At 37.3% G+C, this 22,000-nt stretch overlaps 1 protein-coding gene across 1 annotated transcript; it reads left to right on the top strand.

The window, feature by feature from the left end:
* The first annotated feature begins 35 nt into the window (after positions 1-35).
* On the top strand, positions 36-9,988 carry LOC125271041. The gene is made up of 6 exons (XM_048194980.1): positions 36-351; positions 606-683; positions 826-876; positions 2,043-2,084; positions 3,158-3,199; positions 6,820-9,988. Exons 1-6 carry the CDS (start codon positions 36-38, stop codon positions 7,041-7,043), a joined length of 753 nt encoding a protein of 250 aa, XP_048050937.1. The 3' UTR covers positions 7,044-9,988.
* The last annotated feature ends 12,012 nt before the right edge of the window (positions 9,989-22,000 follow it).

Below are 22,000 nucleotides of genomic sequence, written 5' to 3'. Positions count from 1 at the left end.
GAGCTGAGCTCCATACACGGAGATGCCCTTCAAAGATGTCTTCAGAGTCTGAAGCAACTGGTAAGGCCAAAGTCTTAGTTTTGGCTGATATTGCACAGTACCCAGAATATCTCCGATCTACACAGCTCCGTAAGCAGGTGGCAACAATGTCCCAGATTCTTAATCTTAAGGATAATGAGCTTGATCAATTAGCTAACTTTTTGGGCCACGATATTCGGGTTCATCGAGACTATTACCGGTTACCAGATGCAACAATAGAAATTGCAAAAATTTCAAAGCTTCTCTTGGCAATGGAGAAGGGAACTCTTGCCAATTTCCAAGGAAAGTCTCTTGATGAAATTGAGATAGAAGGTATGTGCATGATTTTATAAAATAATATTAATAATGTTACAGTACAGTGATAGGACAATTCTAAATTACACGTAGAGAAAAACTTTGGAAACTTAAAATGTTACTCAGAAAAGAGATTTTTGAGGTGAATGTTTTTTTGTGTTTTTTTTTTTTTTTTTGAGTACCTCATGTCAGATAATGTAAGTTAAGATTAGTAATTATATATGTGCATTAATGCATGTGTGTGGGGGTGTTTGTCATATGTTTTTCTATAGATGAAATTGATGTGGAATTAGATGAGGAAGAAATAAGCGATGAAGATGAAGAGTCTGAGCCTGTCCCTGGAGTAAGAGGTATGTAATGAATTTAATTCCGTTAGTGATATATTTCCTTTTATATTGAGCATCAGTGGTACAGTGTATCAGGTTTCTGGTGATCAGAAACAAAGTATTTGGGTTGTCAAGTTTAAGTATGATTTTCATTTTCTAAATGTAGGAAATGAACAAGTGATGGAGTTGACCCAGGATGAGACAAAAAGTTCCAACGGTATGTTCTAATGTATATTTATATATTTACCAAGGCTTAAAAATGTGGGGAAGAGTTCACTCCAAACAGAATCAGTATTTTAACATTTCTGTACATGCGTTCCTTTGCAACATTATCATTCCAAAAACAGCTCGATTAGAAAGGATACTGGTAAATAACTATTTTATTTTATTTGTTTGTTTGTTTGTTTGCCTATACCAGAACTTGAATTGAACTTGATGCTAAGAGCTTGTGAATAAACCTCGTAACTTCAGTGCATCCTCAAACTTTTGGCAAAAACCTCATACAGTACCTCCACCTTCCTCAGTCATGAAGTGCTGCACGCTTTTTCAATGCAAAGGTGAATAAGGAACGGGGTCCGTTCTTTGTACAGCACTAATTCAGTTAGCTGGATTTGATCGATGACGATTTGGCATGATTTTGGATTGTTCGGTTCTTTGATGCTCATCCTGGAGTTGCTGTCATAGCAACAGGTCCGTAAGCTTAAACCTGCTTGGGAGCAGGCTTACTTCATGTAAACAGGATTAGATTGCTTCTTTTTAAGCGGCACTGATACTTAAAATCGGTCCCATGCTATTTTATTTGAAGAGTTCTGAACTAGGAACAAAATTAATAATTTATTTGAAAATAATATTATAATGTTGAATGGTCTATAATACTATAGACACAACCAGTTTTTCTCATTGAGAGATTTATTTGTGATAATAATTACTTTATAATTTTATTGGAGTCTTACACACATGCTGTACAGTTAATCTGAGCCGTGCATTATTTTGATTGGTGACATATTATGGGAGTGGCTTGATGGAGTGCAGGAGATTCAGAAAACTTGATTTTTTTTTTTTTTTTTTTTTTTTTTTTTTTTAATAATGCTTAATGTATCTGATGAATGGAGAAGATTCTTGGGGATGCAATGCAATAGATAATTTTGTATAATTTATGAATCATAACCAACCAAATTGGCGAGTTGATATGCTTTACCCGCCACAGTTGATTTCACCTGCATTTGGCAGATTGGCGGGTGTTATTTTCAAAGCAGAACTTCCAAAATGTCACTACCTGTGTGTGTGTGTGTGTGTGTGTGTGTGTGTATATGATTTAAGGTGTTTAGAAACTGTTTGCAGTTTAGAGAAGAGGAATAGTGTGTTGCTTTTTTTTCCTCTTAGGGAAAACTAAATTGGGCCAAGATGAGGCTGACAGCTCCACAGGTATGTGTGTTTGCGCTTATTTTCTAGACATTTATTTAAGAAAAATTATATATGTTTTTGGGTCTCATGTATGCAGAAATGAAAATGTGATGTTTATCTGCTTACCCCCAGGGCATCCAAGATGTAGGTGACTTTGTTTCTTCAGTAGAACACAAATGATGATTTTGCTGTCTGTCAGTCTTATAAAGCGTCAATGGGAACTTCGTCTATAAGAGTAAAAACGCGCACAGACAAATCCAAATTAAACCCTGCGGCTCATGACGACACATTGACGTCCTAAGACACGAAGAGATCGGTTTGTGCGAGAAACTGAACAGTATTTATATCTTTTATTTTTACATCTAAAAGACCACTATGTCCATCTGCTTTGAGCATCCGGTGTGTGAAGTCTGACAACGTGTTCTGATGACGGAAGTAATCTCTCCAGGTGTATATGTATATGAGTGCGAGCGATCACTTCCATTGTCAGAGCGTGATCAGACCTCACTAACCGAGTGCTGAACACAGTTGGAAATAGTGGTGTTTTAGAGGTAAAAAATGATATAAATACTGTTCGTTTTCTCACACAAACCGATCATTTTCATGTCTTAGGACATCAATGTGTCGTCACGAGCCGCAGGGTTTTGTCTGTGAATGTTTATTTGACTTTTATAGATGTAATTCCCATTGCCATGCATTATATGACTGACAGACGGCAACGGTTGCAGTTAAAAATCATCATTTGTGTTCTACTGAAGAAAAAAAGTCACCTACATCTTGGATGGCCTGGGGGTAAGCAGATAAACATCACATTTTCATTTTTGGGTGAACTATCCCTTTAAGGGTTTACAAACAGTGTACCATTGTATGTACAGTACCAGTCAAAAGTTTGGAGATAAATTTATATATATAATTTAATTTTCTTTTGCTTTCACATTAATTCAGCGTAAATGTGGTTCTTTTCATGTTACTCAGGACCAGAGAGTAGTTTTTCCCAGTGTGTTATCTGCTGATATTGTTCAGATGGTCCAAAACAGTTTGGATTATAGGGCTGGAATAATTTTTTTGTTGTTGCTGTTGTATTTTCCCCTCAGGAAAAAGAAAAATGAATCCGGATGAAACTGCGAACTCCAGAGGTATTTAAACATTTGAGTAAATAAAAGTTTTTCCAAGTACAGTCAAACCAAAATTTATTCAGACACCTTGAACATTTAATTTGTTAATAGTTTATTCACTATAGTTTAAAAAATGGTAATAAAATATGACAAGATCTCAGAGTTAAACTGTGTCAGTAAAAATAATCTTAATTATGTCAGATAACACTTAAGCAAAACATGATCAAATCAAAATGTCTGATTAATTTTTGGTTTCAAATTTTTATCAGTTTTACTGGTAGTCCACTGTATGAAGAATATTTGTGTATAATATGTCACAGTTTACTTTGACATATTATATTATTTTGCTATCCCCACCAGGGGCGTAGCACCAAATTTTGGGCCCTGGGTACAAACCATCTTGCTGGGCCCCCGTACCAAATACCATAGTGATACCAATGGGAGGGGTATTGCATTTTTATCATAATAACACTTAAAGGTGCCCAAGAATGCTTTTTTACAAGATGTAATATAAGTCTAAGGTGTCTCCTGAATGTGTCTGTTAAGTTTCAGCTCAAAATACCCCATAGATTTTTTTAAATTATTTTTTTTAACTGCCTATTTTGGGGCATCATTAACTATACACTGATTTTTTCAGCGCGCCGCCCCTTTAAATCGCGTGCTCCCTGCCACACGAGCTCTCCACTATATTACAGCACATTTACAAAGTTCACACAGCTAATATAACCTTCAAATGGATCTTTACAAGATGTTCATCATGCATGCTGTGTGCATACATCGAATCATGTGAGTAAAGTATTTATTTTGATGTTTACATTTGATTCTCTGAGTTTGAGGCTATGCTTTGTGGCTAACGGCTAATGCTACACTGTTGGAGAGATTTATAAAGAATGAAGTTGTGTTTATGCATTATACAGACTGCAAGTGTTTAATAATGAAAATAGCGACGGCTCTTGTCTCCGTGAATTCAGTAAGAAACGATGGTAACTTTAACCACATTTAACAGTACATTAGCAACATGCTAACGAAACATTTAGAAAGACAATTTACAAATATCACTAAAAATATCATCCTATCATGGATCATGTCAGTTATTATTGCTCTATCTGCCATTTTTCGCTGTTGTTCTTGCTTGCTTACCTTGTCTGTGCACAGATCCAGACGTCAATACTGCCTTTCCTTGTCTAACGCTCGAACATGGGCTGGCATATATGGAAATATTGGGGGCGTACATATTAATGATCCCGACTGTTACGTAACAGTCGGTGTTATGTTGAGATCCGTGTGTTTTCCGGAAGTCTTTTAAACAAATGAGATTTACATAAGAAAGAGGAAGCAATGGGGTTTGAAACTCAATGTATGTCTTTTCCATGTAGGCTACTGAACTCTTGTTATTCAACTATGCCAAGGTAAATTCAATTTTTGATTCTAGGGCACCTTTAAAATGTAAACAAAATAAGCCACACTCTGATTAATATATTTTTTGTCTGAAACTGAAATATATGGCTTTAAATGGTTGCTAAAATATCCTTTATTGTCACAATACCTTTTTTAAAGTGTAGGCTAAGTACAAGTTAATTGCTGATTATTTGTCTGTTTAAAATAAATGCAGACTATAGAATCACAGGGTACACTAACCGCCAAACTAAACATTCAGTCTTTGAATTACGTTTTAAAATAAGTCATTTTCAATCATTAAGATGTGCATTAAACTGAGAACAATCCTGTACTTAATGTAAGAGCGTGCGCGAGCTAATTTGCATAACAATGCAGTAAAATAGGCGCTAACGATCTGTGTTTTCGCGGGTGTTAGATTTTAACAATGGAGGGAAATATGCAGTGTTTTCATGTAAACTTCTGACTCTGGGGAGAACTGCAGCAGAAGAGGAGACAAGCTGCTCAGCTGCCTGGAGTGGCTGTGTGTTGAGCTCCCAGCTCCGCCTCCGTCTGCTTCTCACTCCGTTATTTACTCAGAAATATTGTTTGCTCGCCATGTAGGGTGTGATACTATAAAGTATTGGTATATTATTCAAATAGAGTACGAACATAAATGTATGCTATTCTACCTGGAGTAGATATTTATGTTAAAACAATGTCAATGCTCTGATGCATTTGGAGCTCACCTTTCTTTTCAAAAAACTGAGTGAGCAACTGCTTGCCCTCATTTGCCTTTCTCTCTTTAATCTTCTTTTCTTTTCGTTTTTGAGCCCCTGATTTTCCTTTCTTAAGGAAAGACATGACTCTTCCCCTGTCTTCCTAGTTCATATCACGGCTAACTCTAGCTCCTGTCTCATTAACTGATTCACCGCAGGTCCGCAGCAGAAGCACCTGACTTGCGGGTCGTACCATTTACATTGATTCGAGAGGGGTGGTGGGGCCCTGCACAGCATGAAAATGATTTTTTTTTATACCAAACCAGTGTCTAACTACAAGTTTAGTTTTGCACAAGAGCTTTTTTATTTGTACATAAATGCTATACAAATGTTAGTGTATGTATATGCATGTATAGAAAACTGACTTCTAAGGGGGCCCCCCTGCCTCGGGCCCTGGGTACTCGGTACCCTTTACCCCCCCAGTCCGACGCCCCTGATCCCCACTTACAGAAATAAACTATAGTGTCCTGCACCCACTAGTAATATATATATATATATATATATATATATATATATATATATATATATAATCAAAAATTATATCTAGTGTCTGAATAATTTCTGGTTTGACTGTGTATATACCAGTGATGCGCGGGTTGATCCAAAATGAGCGGGTGCCTGCGGTCACCCGCGGTTACGAGTCATCCAAAAATATTTTTAATGATATTCGGGTCGCGGTCGGTCGGGTCGTTTGAAATAAAGATGCCAATTAAACCTTTGTAATTTTCAGTTTTACTTTCATGGGTATTTGTGAACATTTATTTATGGATATTGTAGCCTCAGTCTTTGGCTTAGCCTACCTGTTTTTGTTAGTCTAAAATGCGTTAATAAATACTTTATTAACATATTCTATCCCTGCATTTTGTGCTTGTGAGAGCTTCAATTGGGCATTCACGTGGCGAAATAGCCTAAGCCTACTAATACAAGTGGGAAATCCTTATTTACCTTTTGAATGTTGAGCGTTATTAACTTTTGAATAAATGCTGACGCGGGACAAAATGCCCGATTTCCCAACACGTTGAACAGAGCAATGCCATTGTACCATTTTAATAGGCTACTTTTAAACGCATATAGCTCAGTAATGTCAGTTTTATGTATTTTCTGAGAGGGGGCGGGGTTTTTGTTGGGAAAGTCGGGGGAGAGACGCACACTTCGATTAGACTGGATAAACACATGCAGCATCTTAATTGTTAAGAAAATGAAACGAAATAAATGAATAAATCAAGCCTTTATTTCACAACACTAGGCTATATCATACAGCATTCAGAAAAAGAACAGTTTGCGCTCTTAAGAGCATTTACTACTTTTAAAAAAATGCGGGTCAGGAAGCGGGTTGGGTACAATATTTTCCTTTTTTTTTTTGCGGCCCGAGTTGTGGGCGGGTTAGTTGAAAACGTCGGTCGGGTGCGGGTTGTTTATACACTGACCCGCGCATCACTGGTATATACATAGTGTATGTATATATGTATATTTTTATTTGTTTTGCAGAGACCAAATCGAGGAAAACTGTGAAAAGGCCATGGAGCCCAAATGAAGTGAATGCTGTCATGAAACATTTCAAAGTCCATATTTCAAAGGGACACCTTGCATCAAAAATCGAGTGTGAGCAGTGCAAGACTGCAGAGGACCCTGTTCTGAAAGAAAGAACTGTCCAGAATATAAGGGACTTCGTGAGGAACCGAGGTTTGATGTTGAAAAAGAAAAGTTATTAATTAGTCTCACATCTGCCTCCTTGTCTGAAAGACTTGTTTTCTACATTTGTCTACCAAGTTGTTCTGTTTATCCTTCAATTTTTTTTTTTTGCTGTTTGCTGTTGTGGTAAATAATTGAATGACAAGGTTTTGTTACTGATCACATAGAGCCCAGGAAGTTTGTTCGGTTCTGTTTTTCGGAGGAAATTGCTATTGCTGTTGTTTGCTATACCTTTCAGTATATTTTCCAAACAGACAAATGTGAATTTGGCAGAGCTGCAAAGACATGTTAATAATAAAAAAGATTATGGGGCATAACATTATTCTACAGATGTGCTGTGCTCATTTGGCTAGTGCAGCTCCTCCTCCTGATCTGTTTACAGATCATGTTTCATGTGGTCCACTGGAAGGCTTTGAATTTTGCACTACTTATTACTCCAAACTACACTTGAAGTCATTGCTGTGAGAGTTAGTGTGGAGCTGCTTGACAGGTGTTGGTTACCTTTCGACACAAAGAGGTACAAAGAAAACAAGAAGGTTCCAGATTGTTTGCTGGAAGTGATTCTTCATTCTTCTGGACTGTTTAAAGGGTTAGTTTACGAAAAAATGTAAAATTCTGTCATTAATTACTCACCCTCTTGCCGTTCCACACCGTTCATCTTCAGAACACAAATTAAGATATTTCCTAGAGAGATCTTTTTGGCCTTCCATTAATGCGTGTGCTTTTGATCTGCAAAATTGTCTAAAATGTTGTTGGGCCACTTAATTTATAAGCAGAAGAGTCTGACTCAGGACTACATTTTTTGTTGAATACATCCTTTTATTTACTTTTGTTAAAACATTGTTTTTATAGAAAATTACAAATAATTAATTTCCTTTTCAGTTTCTTTTGAGTTTAATTGGTTTAGTTTTATTGCTTCATCTTATTGACCTTTGGTTTAGTATGGTTAACTCTAATACTAGTACTCCTGCTATGTATGGAGTAAATGGAGTGAAGTCCAGTTAAACCCAGATTGTCCTCGTAATGAAAGGTTAGGTAGGGTTGTGTGTGTTTGTGTGTGTGAAGTCCAGTTAAACCCAGATTGTCCTCATAATGAAGGGTTAGGTAGGGTTGTGTGTGTGTATGTGTGTGAAGTCCAGTTAAACCCAGATTGTCCTCATAATTAAGGGTTAGTTAGGGTTGTGTGTGTTTGTGTGTGTGAAGCCCAGTTAAACCCAGATTGTCCTCGTAATGAAGGGTCAGTTATGGTTGTGTGTGTTTGTGTGTGTGAAGTCCAGTTAAACCCAGATTGTCCTCATAATTAAGGGTTAGTTAGGGTTGTGTGTGTTTGTGTGTGTGAAGCCCAGTTAAACCCAGATTGTCCTCGTAATGAATGGTCAGTTATGGTTGTGTGTGTTTGTGTGTGTGAAGTCCAGTTAAACCCATTGTCCTCATAATTAAGGGTTAGGTAGGGTTGTGTGTGTTTGTGTGTGTGAAGTCCAGTTAAACCCAGATTGTCCTCGTAATGAAGGGTCAGTTATGGTTGTGTGTGTTTGTGTGTGTGAAGTCCAGTTAAACCCAGATTGTCCTCATAATGAAGGGTTAGTTATGGTTGTGTGTGTGTGTGTAAACAATGTCCAGTTAAACCCAAATGGTCAACAATTTTCATTTAGATACTAATCAATTCTTGAACAATCGTACTCTTTTTCACAATAACATAAAAAAACACCATCAAAGGCCAAAATTTTTCTTTATTCAAAACATTTTTTTTATACAAACCTACTTAAAATCTAATGAATAAATTAAGACATTGACATTCAAGGTTCAATTATGAAAACTACTTATATAACTTACAATAAAACCATAATCTCAAACTGTTGAAAAAAAATTATGCATAAATGTGTATTCTCACTGGGAAGTGACTGATCTAGTCAGTGACGGTTAACTAGTAAACTATCCTTTGTTTTTTTTATTTCTTAATTTTTATAGCTAAATTATTTTCATATTTCACTTCCCCTCTTCTCTCTTTGCTCTTCACTCACATCACACCTGTTAAAGCTCACATTACAAACTCAGGATTGTTTTCTGAAATATTTAATAAGATTAAGCCAGGTTAAGCAGTTGCTGATAATTTCTTGCTTTGTTTTGTTTTCTTATTTTGTTTTTCTATATACTGGTATTGAAACGTACTCAAGTGATGTGGTACACACAAGGGTAAAGTTAAACAAATATGATGCTCATGTTTAATGATGTACTGTAGGTGACTGCCCAGATAAACCAGGGTAGTCCTCATAAGTCATAATTAAATCAGGACACGCCCACTCCCACCCCGTCCTCACAGTGCTGTAGAATGTCAGGTCTTCATATTTCCAAACTGCTTCAGTAGAATTAAATTCTGAGCAGTCAGCGTTTTACCCCATGCCATAAGGAGCAGTTTAATGTTTCTTATTAATTTCTATGACAATGGGAAAGGTGGGTCCCCATAAACCACAATGGAACTTATTTGGAAAAAAAGTCCTTATAAACCACCCGTACCAGTATATGTGTGTGTGTGTGTGTGTGTGTGAGTGTGTGTGAGTGTGTGTGTGTGTGTGTGTGTGTGTGTGTGTGTAGGTGTGTGTGCGTGTGTGTGTATGTGTGAGAGTATATGTTTTTCGTTAGATTAGTTTGTGCGTTGTAGATTTAGTTCAATAAAGTCTTGTTTGATTTTCCATACATACAGTGTCTTGTGCTGTGCTTACCAAATTGCTGCCTTAAACAAAGATCATGCTACCTTGCTCATAATCATAATCATAATTAATAATCATAGCAAAATATTATTACTGTTGGCCACAGAATAATAATTTTGTCCATAATTAGTAAAAATACTGTAACCTCAATTTTTCGGTGGACGAATAATTGATAAAGTGTTAAATATTGATTCTGAATCATTTATGGTTTATCCGGTTCTTAAAAAAATGTAATTTAATTACATTTTTGATTAATTATTTGGGTTGATTCCTACAATATTGTCACATGGAATCGATATTGATGCCGTTGAAATTCTGCAGCAGAGTGACGACATCTCAGATCATTATCTAGTCTCGTGTATACTACATTTGGTCAAAGCGGCTAAACTGCCTCTCTGCCATAAATATGGTAGAACCATCACTTCTACCACTAAAGATCGCTTTATAAATAATCTTCCTGATCAGTTTCATCGCCTTGGCATACCAGACAGCTTAGAAGACCTCGATGTTGCAACAGAAACTATTGCCTCGGTCTTTTCCAGCACATTAGATTCAGTTGCTCCTTTGCGTTTAAAAAAGATTAAGGAAATTAATACAATGCCATGGTACAATGAGCACACTTGGGCCCTAAAAACAGCAGCCAGAAAAATGGAGCGTAGCTGGAAGAAAACAAATTTAGAAGTATTTCGCATTCCGTGGAGAGAGAGAATGATTGAGTACAGAAAGGCCTTAAAAAATGCTAGATCTGCCTATTTTTCAAAACTTTTAGAAGAAAATAAACACAACCCTAGGTATTTATTTGATACAGTGGCTAAATTAACAAGAAACAAAGCTTCAACTTCTGACATTTCCAAAGAGCACAGCAGTTATGACTTTATGAACTTCTTTACTTGCAAGATTGATAATATTAGAGAAAAAATTATAACCATGCAACCGTCTACTGCAGTATCATGTCAGACAGTGCATTGTAGTATCCCTGAGGAAAAATTCAATTCATTTACTGCTTTAGGAGAGGAAGAATTGTCTAAACTTGTTAAATCATCAGAATCAACCAGATGTATGTTAGACCCAATACCGACTAAGCTATTGAAAGAGATGCTTCCAGAGGTCATAGATTCTCTTTTTAATATTGTTAATTCATCTTTATCACTAGGATATGTACCAAAAACTTTTGGTAACACTTTATAATAACTGCACACTATGAAGCATTAGTTAAGCATTAGTTAATAGTTAATTAATCACTTATAAAGCATTAATAGACATTAGTAAGTCATTTATAAATACAGCTATAATTGCTTTATTCTTGATTTATAAGCATATCTATAATGTTCTAATAATGTATTTTCATACTTTATTAATTATCAATTTATCATTTCTAAATTAAGTATTACATTATTTACAAACCAGTTATTTACTAGTTGTCAGTAGTTCATTTAGGAAGTGTAAGTAAATGATTAATAAACTATTTAAACATTCATTTATACATCTTATTATTTAGACACATAGTAATAGTTACTTAGTGTGTTAGTAAATGTTTTATTAACACATATTCCTACTGTAATTCATGATTAATTCAGATAATTATAAAACATTTAGAAGCAGTCAGTTAACTATTTTTGTGAGCTCATCTAAAGTGAGGACTGTTTATGCTTTGTAAAGCTTTTATAAATGAGATTTAAAGGTTCAGTGATCTTCTGCACTGCTGTTCTCTAATGTTTTAACAAGAGATCACACTTACATCTTTATCTGATGGCGTTGGACAGTTTGTTTATGTTAGTCCACCAAGATCCAATCAAAATGTAGTAAACCTTTGTCCGCTGTTACAGACAGAGAGGGCCCGGCCGTAAACTGGGCCCTGGAATGTGCTGTTCACTACACTGGCATACACATAACACATTATCAATTTATATTTTCAAATCCATTAAAGGATTTTTAGGCTGCATAAATTAGGTCAGCCGGAACCGGGAACACTTCCTATAACACCAGATGTACTCGTTACATCAGAAGAACAATGGCATCTATGCTAATATTACTCTTTCTGTTTATCCCGAGGTTTACCGTAGTCAACCAGATCCGGGCCGTATCCAGATGAGACCAAGGACCGGTGCTCTGACATGACCACAACGCAGCCCTGAAGTATCAGCAGAGATCGAGTCAACTAGATCATCCATTGTGAAGGCCTCATCGACACGACAGCCAGTGCCACAGTTCCTCAACAGACCGTCCATACTGGCGTGATGAATATGATCCTCAACTGGACCACAATGCAGCCCTGAAGTATCAGCAGAGATCGAGTCAGCTAGATCATCCATTGTGAAGGCCTCATCGACACGGCAGCCAATAGCACAGTTCCTCAACAAACCGTCCATACCGGCATGATGAATATGATCTCCAACTGGATGGAACTGGAATAAATACTTTGAATGTTGCGATCCTATCAGACTTATGATAGCAACCTGAATCCTAACAAAATACTGTTCGCCAGAGGAAAACTGACTAAGCAGACTAAGCCTGGTTTCTCCCAAGGTTTTTTTCTCCATTTTAACACCTATTTGCCACCTGTTTGCCACTTGATGTCACCTGTTGGAGTTTGGGTTCCTTGCCGCTGTCGCCTTTGGCTTGCTTAGTTGGGGACACTTGACATTTGAATTGACATTCGATATTCAACAGTATTCTTGACATTTATTCAACAGTGCTTTTGATCTGCCTGCACTGACACTATTCTTTAAGAGCTGCTGTGCAGCCAAAATTATATACCAGTTATCACTGTAAAGCTGCTTTGACACAATCTGCATTGTAAAAAGCGCTATATAAATAAAGGTGACTCTGACTCTGACTAAGATGAAGACTGAGACCAAGAAGAATGTAACTAATCGAAAAAAATCTTTTTTTCAAGCCCAAGACGCCGATGAGGAGATCCCCATTTAAAGTCGACAAGCAAGTACCTCCAGATTCTAAAGCTGAACTGGTACATTAAACTAATGATTCATGGTTCGTTCAGGTCAGGTCTTTTGAAGTGCATACTTTGCTAGAAATCATGCTCATCATTTCATTCTCTCTTAAAACTCTTTCTCTTAAACTATTCTCTCTTAAAACCCTATTCTCTCTTAAAACTATTTCCTTTCTTTCTTCAACATGTATGAATGTTTGTGTGTGTGTGTGTGTGTGTGTGTGTGTGTGTGTGTGTGTGTGTGTGTGTGTGTGTGTGCGTGTTTGTGTTAGATTAGTTTCTGTTAGAATAATCAATAAAGTCTCCTGTAGATTTTTAAAAGAAAGTGTCTTGTGTTTGTGCTTGTAAATTTAATGTCTTAAACTGTCGATCTTGTTACCGAGCTATTAATTAGTGTTTTCACGATAGTTGGATATTCATATCCACTACAAGAGCTTTTCATTGATCAGATTATTAAACCCCTCAGTGTATGTGTGATGTATGCAGGGCGCGCAGTGCGGCCCGTTTGAATGAGTGCTTGAATGAATGGAGAGAGCTGTAACCCGAGTCTGCCGTCCTGTCTTTAAACTTCAGTCTGCAGTAAATTAATTTAAGATCTATGATATCACACTATACGGTAAGGTAAGAATTAAGCGTGTTCCTTAAATTCTAGAATTCCTTGTTTATAGCTATCCTACGGTGGCCAAGAGAGCTCAACACGCTGCAAATGAAGAAAACACCAGCAAATAGAAAAAACACCAGCAAATAAAGAAAACATCTTCATCAGTTTGACAACACATGCGCTGCAAAAGTTCACAACACATGCAAATACAGAAAAGCGCTGCAAATAGCACATACCAGGCCTGGCGATCTCAAGCCCCTTCTGCTATGATATTAATGATGATGATAATGATGATGATTAGGCTACTTTTAGAATTAAATTAATATTTTAATTTAAATTAATAAATTTAATTTAATTTTAATTTGTTTAACACCTACATCTCTTTTCATGTTTTTCAATACCTATGGGCCACAAGAGAAATATTAAGAAATAAATTAGGGTTAAATAGTGTTATCAGAACATGTTGAAGTAGAGCTCTCATCGCTGAGTTTTTAGTTTCACTTTCAGTGAATAATTGACTGGGATTTGAGACATAAAATCAAGTAAATTATTAAAAAATATATATTATTTATTATTAATAATTTATTAATAATATTTTTAATGCAAAATAATACCCCCCAAATCGTTTGTACTGTCGCCGGGACTGGCACAGACGAAAATGTTATAAGGGAACACCAAGTGACGTACCTGTCTGGGACCGCTGGCTGGGATTGTTCAATGTTTACTCTTCAGTGGAGTTTTTTTTGTTTATCTTATTCTGATTGTATGTGCATTATGAGCAGGCCTATTTGCAGCACGTTGCTGTATTTGCATGTGTTGTGGACTTTTGCAGCACGTTTCTCTATTTGCATGTGTTGTCAAACTGATGAAGATGTTTTCTTTATTTGCTGGTGTTTTCTTCATTTGCAGCGCATTGAGCTCTCTCAGCCACCGTACTATCCTGATGTCTGTGTGTTCCAGCGTCATTCCAATAGCTATAACAATGTGTGTATCAGTCAGACAGCTGAATGAAATTAAACTGCAATAATTAAAATACCTCTGTGTAAGGACAGCTATTCTCCTCACAGTGCGGTAAGATTGAGCGTGTTCCTTGATCTTTTTCTAAAAGCCATTTATTTATTTATTTATAGCTAAATTGATTGTCAGTACGTGTTCCACTGTATTCAGTGTGCTATACTTCCCCTTTCTTAAACAGTATCTATGCGCTTGACTGTTTTATATTTATTTATAGCTAGATTGATTGTTAGTGCATGTTCCACTGCATTCAGGGTGCTATACTTCCCCTTTGTGAAACAGTAGCTATACACTTGCTTGTTTGAGCTCATGTAACACTGTGTGTGTCCGAGTGTAATTTGAATGGGAAGTGATTTGAAATTTTGTAAAACAGCTACGAGTGGTGTCCCTTATTTATAGTGTAGAAATGTGCCAACATTTTACGTAATATACTTGATTGTACATGCATGTGTATTTCATTTGTACAGTGTTGCTTGTATTTGATGTAATTCACGTGTTCGCCACTATCATTTGTTTGGTCGCCATAGTTACAGTCGTGGCACGGAAGTCTTAACCAACGCTTCCGGGTGAACGCCATATAGAGGGTATGCATTGATGTCACTTTCCTGCCAGAACGCGCTCCCTCAGCTGGACTGAGCAGCAAAAGAACCTGCTGCATGACTGGATTTAATAATGGAAACTGCGAAAACACAAGTAAAACAAACAATTACACTAAAGGTTGGACACGAAAGTGTTCCTTACGACTTAAAATAAACCTAATCCATGGATATTGACATGCAGCCAGGAGTCGTGTTTCCTGACATTTATATGTGCCTGATTTCGACGGCAGGGAAATAAAGCAAATCTTCCTGTGAATATTTTATATAACAACAATATAGGTAGGTTGAAATCCGAGTAATCACTTATATCACTGTTATATATATCGTCATATTGTCCAGCCCTAAAACTTGTATAGTTTTTGTCGTGTTTATATAAAAACACCCAATTATGAAGAATATAAGATGGTAAATATTTAATTGATGAGTTGCCAACACAATATATAACAATACAATATATACTGTATGATTTTACCTCAAAATCCAACAATTTGACACAAAATGATAACTGCAAATCCATGTTTCTCTGCCTGGAGTCCAGCTGTTTCTGTGAATTGCAGTGATCCATTTGCTTCTTTTTTCTGTAGCTTTCAGTAGTCTTTATACCTCAGGTTTTGTGTCAAAGCTATTAGTACAGTTAATCACAAATCTCCTTCCCATTTTGGGTGTGTTTTGTGTGTTTTTCGTGGCATTCACGCTGAAATCCAATGCTCCCGCTCAGTCTTTGTGCCACTCAGTGGGCGTGACCACAGTCATAACGGCCGATGATGACATCACGTGCATACCCTCTATTGTAAACAAACTGCACGGTGTTGCTAAACTAACCTCAGTAGTTTGTTTACATTAAAGTTCATATGCTAAAGCCTTTGGCCTCAAAGCTAAGCTATTTAACATCATTGGTTGGATGCACTGTCTGAGCAACTATAAAGTGATTTAACCATATAAACACTTCAACTTTATGTACACTTGTTGGTCTTTCCTTCTTATTTTCCATTTACCTTTCTCACTTATTACTTTACCAATATTTTACTTGAAAGGGAAAATATTGGTTTACAATTATTAATTGCTTTGCATTTGACTTGAAAAAGAAATACTGGTTTACAATTATTAATTGTCAAATTTGAATTTAATGAAACAAATATTAAATTGAAATTGAAATTCTATTTTTCTAGAAAGTAATTTTAAACAATTTCTACATTTCTAAATTTCCATTATTTCTAATTTCATAACTTGCATAACTCTAAAATTCTATATGATTGATTCTCAATAGGAGACCATGATATATTATTATGTTTCAAATCAATTAGAGACAATCCTCTCTTTACTATTTTTTTATTTTTTTACTTTTTTATTCTCATGTGTTTAGTTGTCCATCAACTATCAATTCTATACCCGTAGTTAGACAAAGGCTTCAGAGCCCTTTGTGGATCCAATCTCCTTCCTTTCCTCCCCTTTTCCTCATATCTTCCCTGTTCTATCCTGCTTTCTTCCATCTTATTCTTCACATTTGTAGGGACCAAGCTTGGACAAACCATCATTCGATTCTAAAGAAAGAGAAACATAATCTTTCCAAAGATACAATTCATTAGGTATTTGGTTTTTAATCAAACCCTTTTGTGTTCTCCATATTCCCTGCATTTGTAAACAATATTTAAATTGACATTTCATCTAAGAAAACAGAGAAAAGTGTTGAGTAACTGTTGCCTTCACAGCGTCCTTGGTAAGTATTTCAACTGAGGGTGTGTGGTGTCAATCTTGTCAAACTAAGAAAAGAAGTATCAACATTATTATTGTATTATTGTCCTTGGGAACATAAACAATAATATTTATTTTCTTTTCTATTCTTTTTAGACACAGCTTTTCATTAATAGAAAATGTTTATTGTAAATAAATATTTCTCTAAATTGAAAAAAAAAAAAAAAACTTTACAGTTTTAACATTTTCTCTCTTTTTCCCTTACTCAGTTGAGAACTGATTTTCATTGATAGAAAATATTTATAGAAAATATTTCTTCTATTGAAATTTGTTTTAACTTTTTCTCTTTCTCTTTCCCTTACTCAGTTGAGTGACAAAGCCCTCTCATCACTAGCCTACCTGTCTACACACTGAGACCAACACGAAGTCATCACACCTCACTACTGGTGTACGATCACTGAAATGACACTTAGCTGTTCCAGCACATATAGGCTTACACCCCACACAGATCTGTGTCAGTCTCTTCTCCCCAGCGTGCCAACATGTCGCAGATGGTAAACCCCACTGCCCAAGATGTGGACGTCTGGCACAGTGGCATTACAGACTGCATCATGCCAAAGACAATTGAACTGTTATTATTTTTAATAATAATCATCATTTTGAGAAGATTCCCTACACCTGATTCAAGCCAGAACCAAGACCACGCTGAACTAGTCGTGGTGAAACTAAGTGACAAGCACATCACCCACCTGCAAGAGGAGCTGACACATGCCCAGAGCCGCATAGACAAGCTGGAAGTGAAAGTCCAGGACGATTTCAAGCGTCAGACCACTGAGCTCCTGAGAGAGCTGATGTACATTCAACGCTGCACAGACCAGTTCAAAGTGAAAGGTCAAGACAAATTCAAAGTGCCCGACGAAGCAGAGCAAGAAACAAAGAAACAAGTTGACAAGCTCCAAGAAGCCCTTACAGTTGCCGAACGTGACAAACAAGAATTAAAGACTGTCCAAAATCACCTGGTAAACCAACTAGAAAACACCATTTCTGACATTAAAGACAAGGGGCCCTATAATACATCAGGCGCAATGCGACGCAAGGCGCAGCGCAAGTGTGTTTGCTAGTTTGCGTCCGGCGCCGTTCGCGTTTTCCCGTTCAGCGCCACGTCCTTAAATTAGTAAATGCATTTGCGCCAGTTAGTGCGCCCATGGGCGTGCTGGTCTAAAAAAGAGGTGTGTTCAGGCGCATTGCTGGCGCATTGCTATTTAAAAGGAGCTGAAAATAGACTGCGCCATAGACCAACTCAAACCTGGTCTAAAGTCTAAAGTCAATGCCGCAATATTTTTTTGTTAGAAACTGTTGACTTTGTTTATTACACACAGGGATGCGCATCACACAAACATGCCAAATATTAAAAACAAAAGGATTACAGTGTAAAAGAATATTATTGTGTAGGCTACATAAATATAAAAATGTAATGATGAATAGTCATTGCGTGTATTAGAATTAGGCTACCTATTTTCAATTCAGCCTATTACTACTTATAATGATGAACGAAATTGGCTAATTAATTGAACAATCGTGGCAATACACACACATATATATTAACTGACTCATCGCGTGTACGCCATGTAAATAGCAATCCGCCATGGCGCGAGCGCATCTTGCTCTTAAAGGGAATGGGAGATGACACTCTGATTGGTTTATTGAATGTTACGCCCATTACTCATTAAGAGAATAGGGACAACCCATTTTAAAAATGCGCCCCCGCGCACGGACCGTTTTTCCGTCGTTAAAATAGCAAAAGTGGATTTGGACACGCCCTGAGTGCACCTGCGCCGTGCGCTTTACACTTTGCGTTTAGATCGTTAAAATAGGGCCCAAGAACTTTAAAATCAATGCTCTGGAAGACCATTTGAAAAGGTACAGCACTGAAATGGACCATCTGAACCAACAACTAGACGACGCCAATTACGAGCTCTACATCAGAAATTAACTCAAGCATGTTCAAGAACAGAAACTAGAGCTAAGAAGAGAGAGACCTCCCTCAGCATCACCACTGCTGAGGAGAACAGAGTCCCCCATCCAAGAACTGCCATACAATGGAAGAAGTGAATGGCCACAATCCAAATCATCATCGGCTTCCACTATAGAATTCTTCCCTGCCAACCAAAGAAGAGAGCTCATCCAAGCAGACCCCAGAGCTGCACATGGGATGACCCTTAAAGACTTCGACAAGCAAAAAACATCACACAGTTCAGCCCGAACTCCACGGAGGGCCACAACATCCAGACATACCTCCGAGATATTGACTTCCACCTAGAGGTAAGACCTAACGTGACTGAATGAGACAGATTGTGTCTCCTCAGATCCACATCCAGCCCAGAGGTACGAAGCTTCTTAGACCGACAACCTGTTTACGTTAAGCACAACCACCAGCTATTACGTGAGTCACTGATTAAAGAATTTACAGGCCCAGAGTCTGAACATGGACTGTTAGTCGCCTTGGAAACCAAACGATGTCGACAAGAGACACCCAAAGCTTACTATCACCATTTCTGACAAGCCTACATTGGTGCACATAATGAGCCTGAGCTTAAAGAGGATGTGAACTACAAAACCCTCTTCCTGAGAAACCTGCACCCTGGACTAAGTCATCATCTAGGTGTCATGGCCTGCCCAAGCACCATGTCAATCCAACAGCTACGTGACTTGACACAAAAGGCCTACGTCAAACAAAAGATGACCTCAAAGAAAGGTTTGAAAACAGCCACAATTTCAAACTCCATTAGCCAAGATCCAAGCCGTGCACTGCAAGACACCCAATGGCATGACAACACCACAGTCTATCATAAAGAGCACAGAGAACATGACCCCCATGCCACTGACAGCTACCACACCGACAGCTGGGAAAAGTCATGGGACCAGCCACACTTCTTAAGAAACCCACCAGAAAGAAACTTCTCGGAACCTAACTGGACATCCAAAGTCCATCAACCAACACATTCAAATGCATCCAATGGGTGAATCCCACCTCGGTACCACTCAGTTAAACACAGCACTGAGTACAGCCAAGAACAAGACAGTTCTACCTCAGAAGACATGGATCAACTGATGAGGCAAATGAAAGCGTTCATCGTGAACAACATTAATAGGGATGACCACAATGATGAGTCATCCTCGTCATGACTAGAGATGAAACGGAAGGTCAGTGATCATCTGATACACCTTCCAATTGGAGATGATGGCCACCTGTTCTACAACAACACAGAACAAAGTGGTCTCTCACAGCCAAACACAGATTAAACCTCAGTAGTACTAGAAAACACAGTTCTGGTTACTCATCACCCACCAATAAATCCAACGAGCTCCCAACTCAAGAACCATGCTTGTGCAACAGTAACAACAGTAAGCACAGAAGGTCAGACAGTCTGTCACAACCAGAAGGCATTACAAAATGAATGCAACGTAGGAGACAAAGTTTTGCACCACAGCTCAACGCATCCATGTCAAACTACCTCCCATTTTCTGCCAAAGAACTTCCTGCCTTACTGGACTGACTCCCATCAGATTATGGACAATCCCTCATCCCAAGTCAAAGATGCAAAGAGCCAATCTTCATCTAAGTCTTCAAGAAAAGGGGGGAGCCAAAACAGACTGAAACAGATCTGACCATACATACACTACACTACACTACAACATTAACATACTCACCAACATGTTCTTCCTACAGATAGAAACTAGTTTTAGAAACTAGATCATCATTGACTTAGCTACATTCACCATAAGAAACATGCAACTAGGGCTGTGACGGTGGCAATTTTTACTACCGCGGTGGGAAATCATCAACAACCGCCGGTGTTGCAGTGGTGGGGTCCGAAGGGGAGGGTGGGGTTTGGTTTATATATAATATATATATACATATATATATATATATATATATATATATATATATATATATATATATCAATCATAAAAAATCAATTATTATCATAATCAATTATTACCCGTCATTTTAATTTTTATATTTTAATGATAAGACATTTAATAGCTTCTGATTTCGTCCACATTTTCATTTTTATTCATGAACTTACAGGATAAGCAAATAGGAATAGGCTATGCATTATATTATGAAAAGAAAGTTGATCAAAGACTGTGCGTCACTTTTCAGTTTTCACCTTGAACACTTGTCACGGATCGTGAGTGAATGCGATCATCCTTTCCTCTTTACTACTGTACAGAACGAAATATACATGAATGAAAATCAAAAAATATGTTGAAAGATACAGTAGCTTACCGAAATCTGTATTACGTCAGTTCAATCAGTGTGGCAAACAATGTCACTTAACATTATACCTCAGAAAAGCCATTCATTGACCATAAACTTAGAGTCAGCAAGAAAAATAACAAAACTTAATTATGTAAGTAAGTATAAGTAACTTTATTATTATTATATGACTTAAACTGGGTGCCTTTCTGTGTATAATCAAGCGCATCATTTTAATTTTATTCTGGAGACTGAACTCACGCTCTGCTGCCACACTGGAGCGCACTCACCACCTACTGGACAGGGGTGGGAATTACAGTTACAAGCTACATCAGCCTCAGTAATCTGTCAAAATGACGGACGGTCTGCAATTTTTTTCCGTCACTGACGGAACACTGACTTAACAATTTTCGGTTAATGCGACCTCTGAGATTAGCTACATATATATATATATATATATATATATATATATATATATATATATATATATATATATATGTCATGCCTACCGTCACAGCCCTACATGCAACTATCTGCACAACAAGTAGAACATTAAGTTATGATACATGACATCTTAGCTGCACACAGAAGTGTTAGCCATACCAGGAAACACTCAAATGCTTTGTTTTGTTTTACCGCTTCCTCTCCTTTCCTTCTTCTTCTTTATAAGTTAAAATACCTGTCTACCCCACAAGGGTCAAGGTCATGATATTAGGATTGACGCACCACGCCTAAGGTCCGAAAGCCACCTTAAAAATTGAATGTGAGCCAGAGAGCTCCATGCATCATTTTCACTATAAATGATGTCACCAGAAAATGAAGGGTAAAACGGTCTCAACCTAAAACAATTTAGAAGAGAAGAAAACAAATAATTTAATCACATAATTTGATCCAAGCATTAACATACTGAGACAATTTAGAATAACATTCTTAAAAATTGAACATAATCTGTTAGTACTCAGATAATCTAATGCCCTGCACCAGTACAGTGGCCAATCATGGAGATGTTGTTTTGTTGTTGCTTTGTATGTGTCTGCTTCTTCTGCCTGTGTTTCTCCAGCGTCCGCCAATGTCTTCATCTCAACACATTGCCGAACGAAGGGGGGGTATGTGGGAACCGTGGACGAACCAGACAAATGAATCGTTCAA

Source organism: Megalobrama amblycephala, linkage group LG7, assembly GCF_018812025.1.
Source record: "Megalobrama amblycephala isolate DHTTF-2021 linkage group LG7, ASM1881202v1, whole genome shotgun sequence".
NCBI classification, from domain to species: Eukaryota; Metazoa; Chordata; class Actinopteri; order Cypriniformes; family Xenocyprididae; genus Megalobrama; species Megalobrama amblycephala.
The sequence above is the reverse complement of the archived record's forward strand: the minus strand, read 5'-3'. Positions and strand labels throughout refer to the sequence as shown.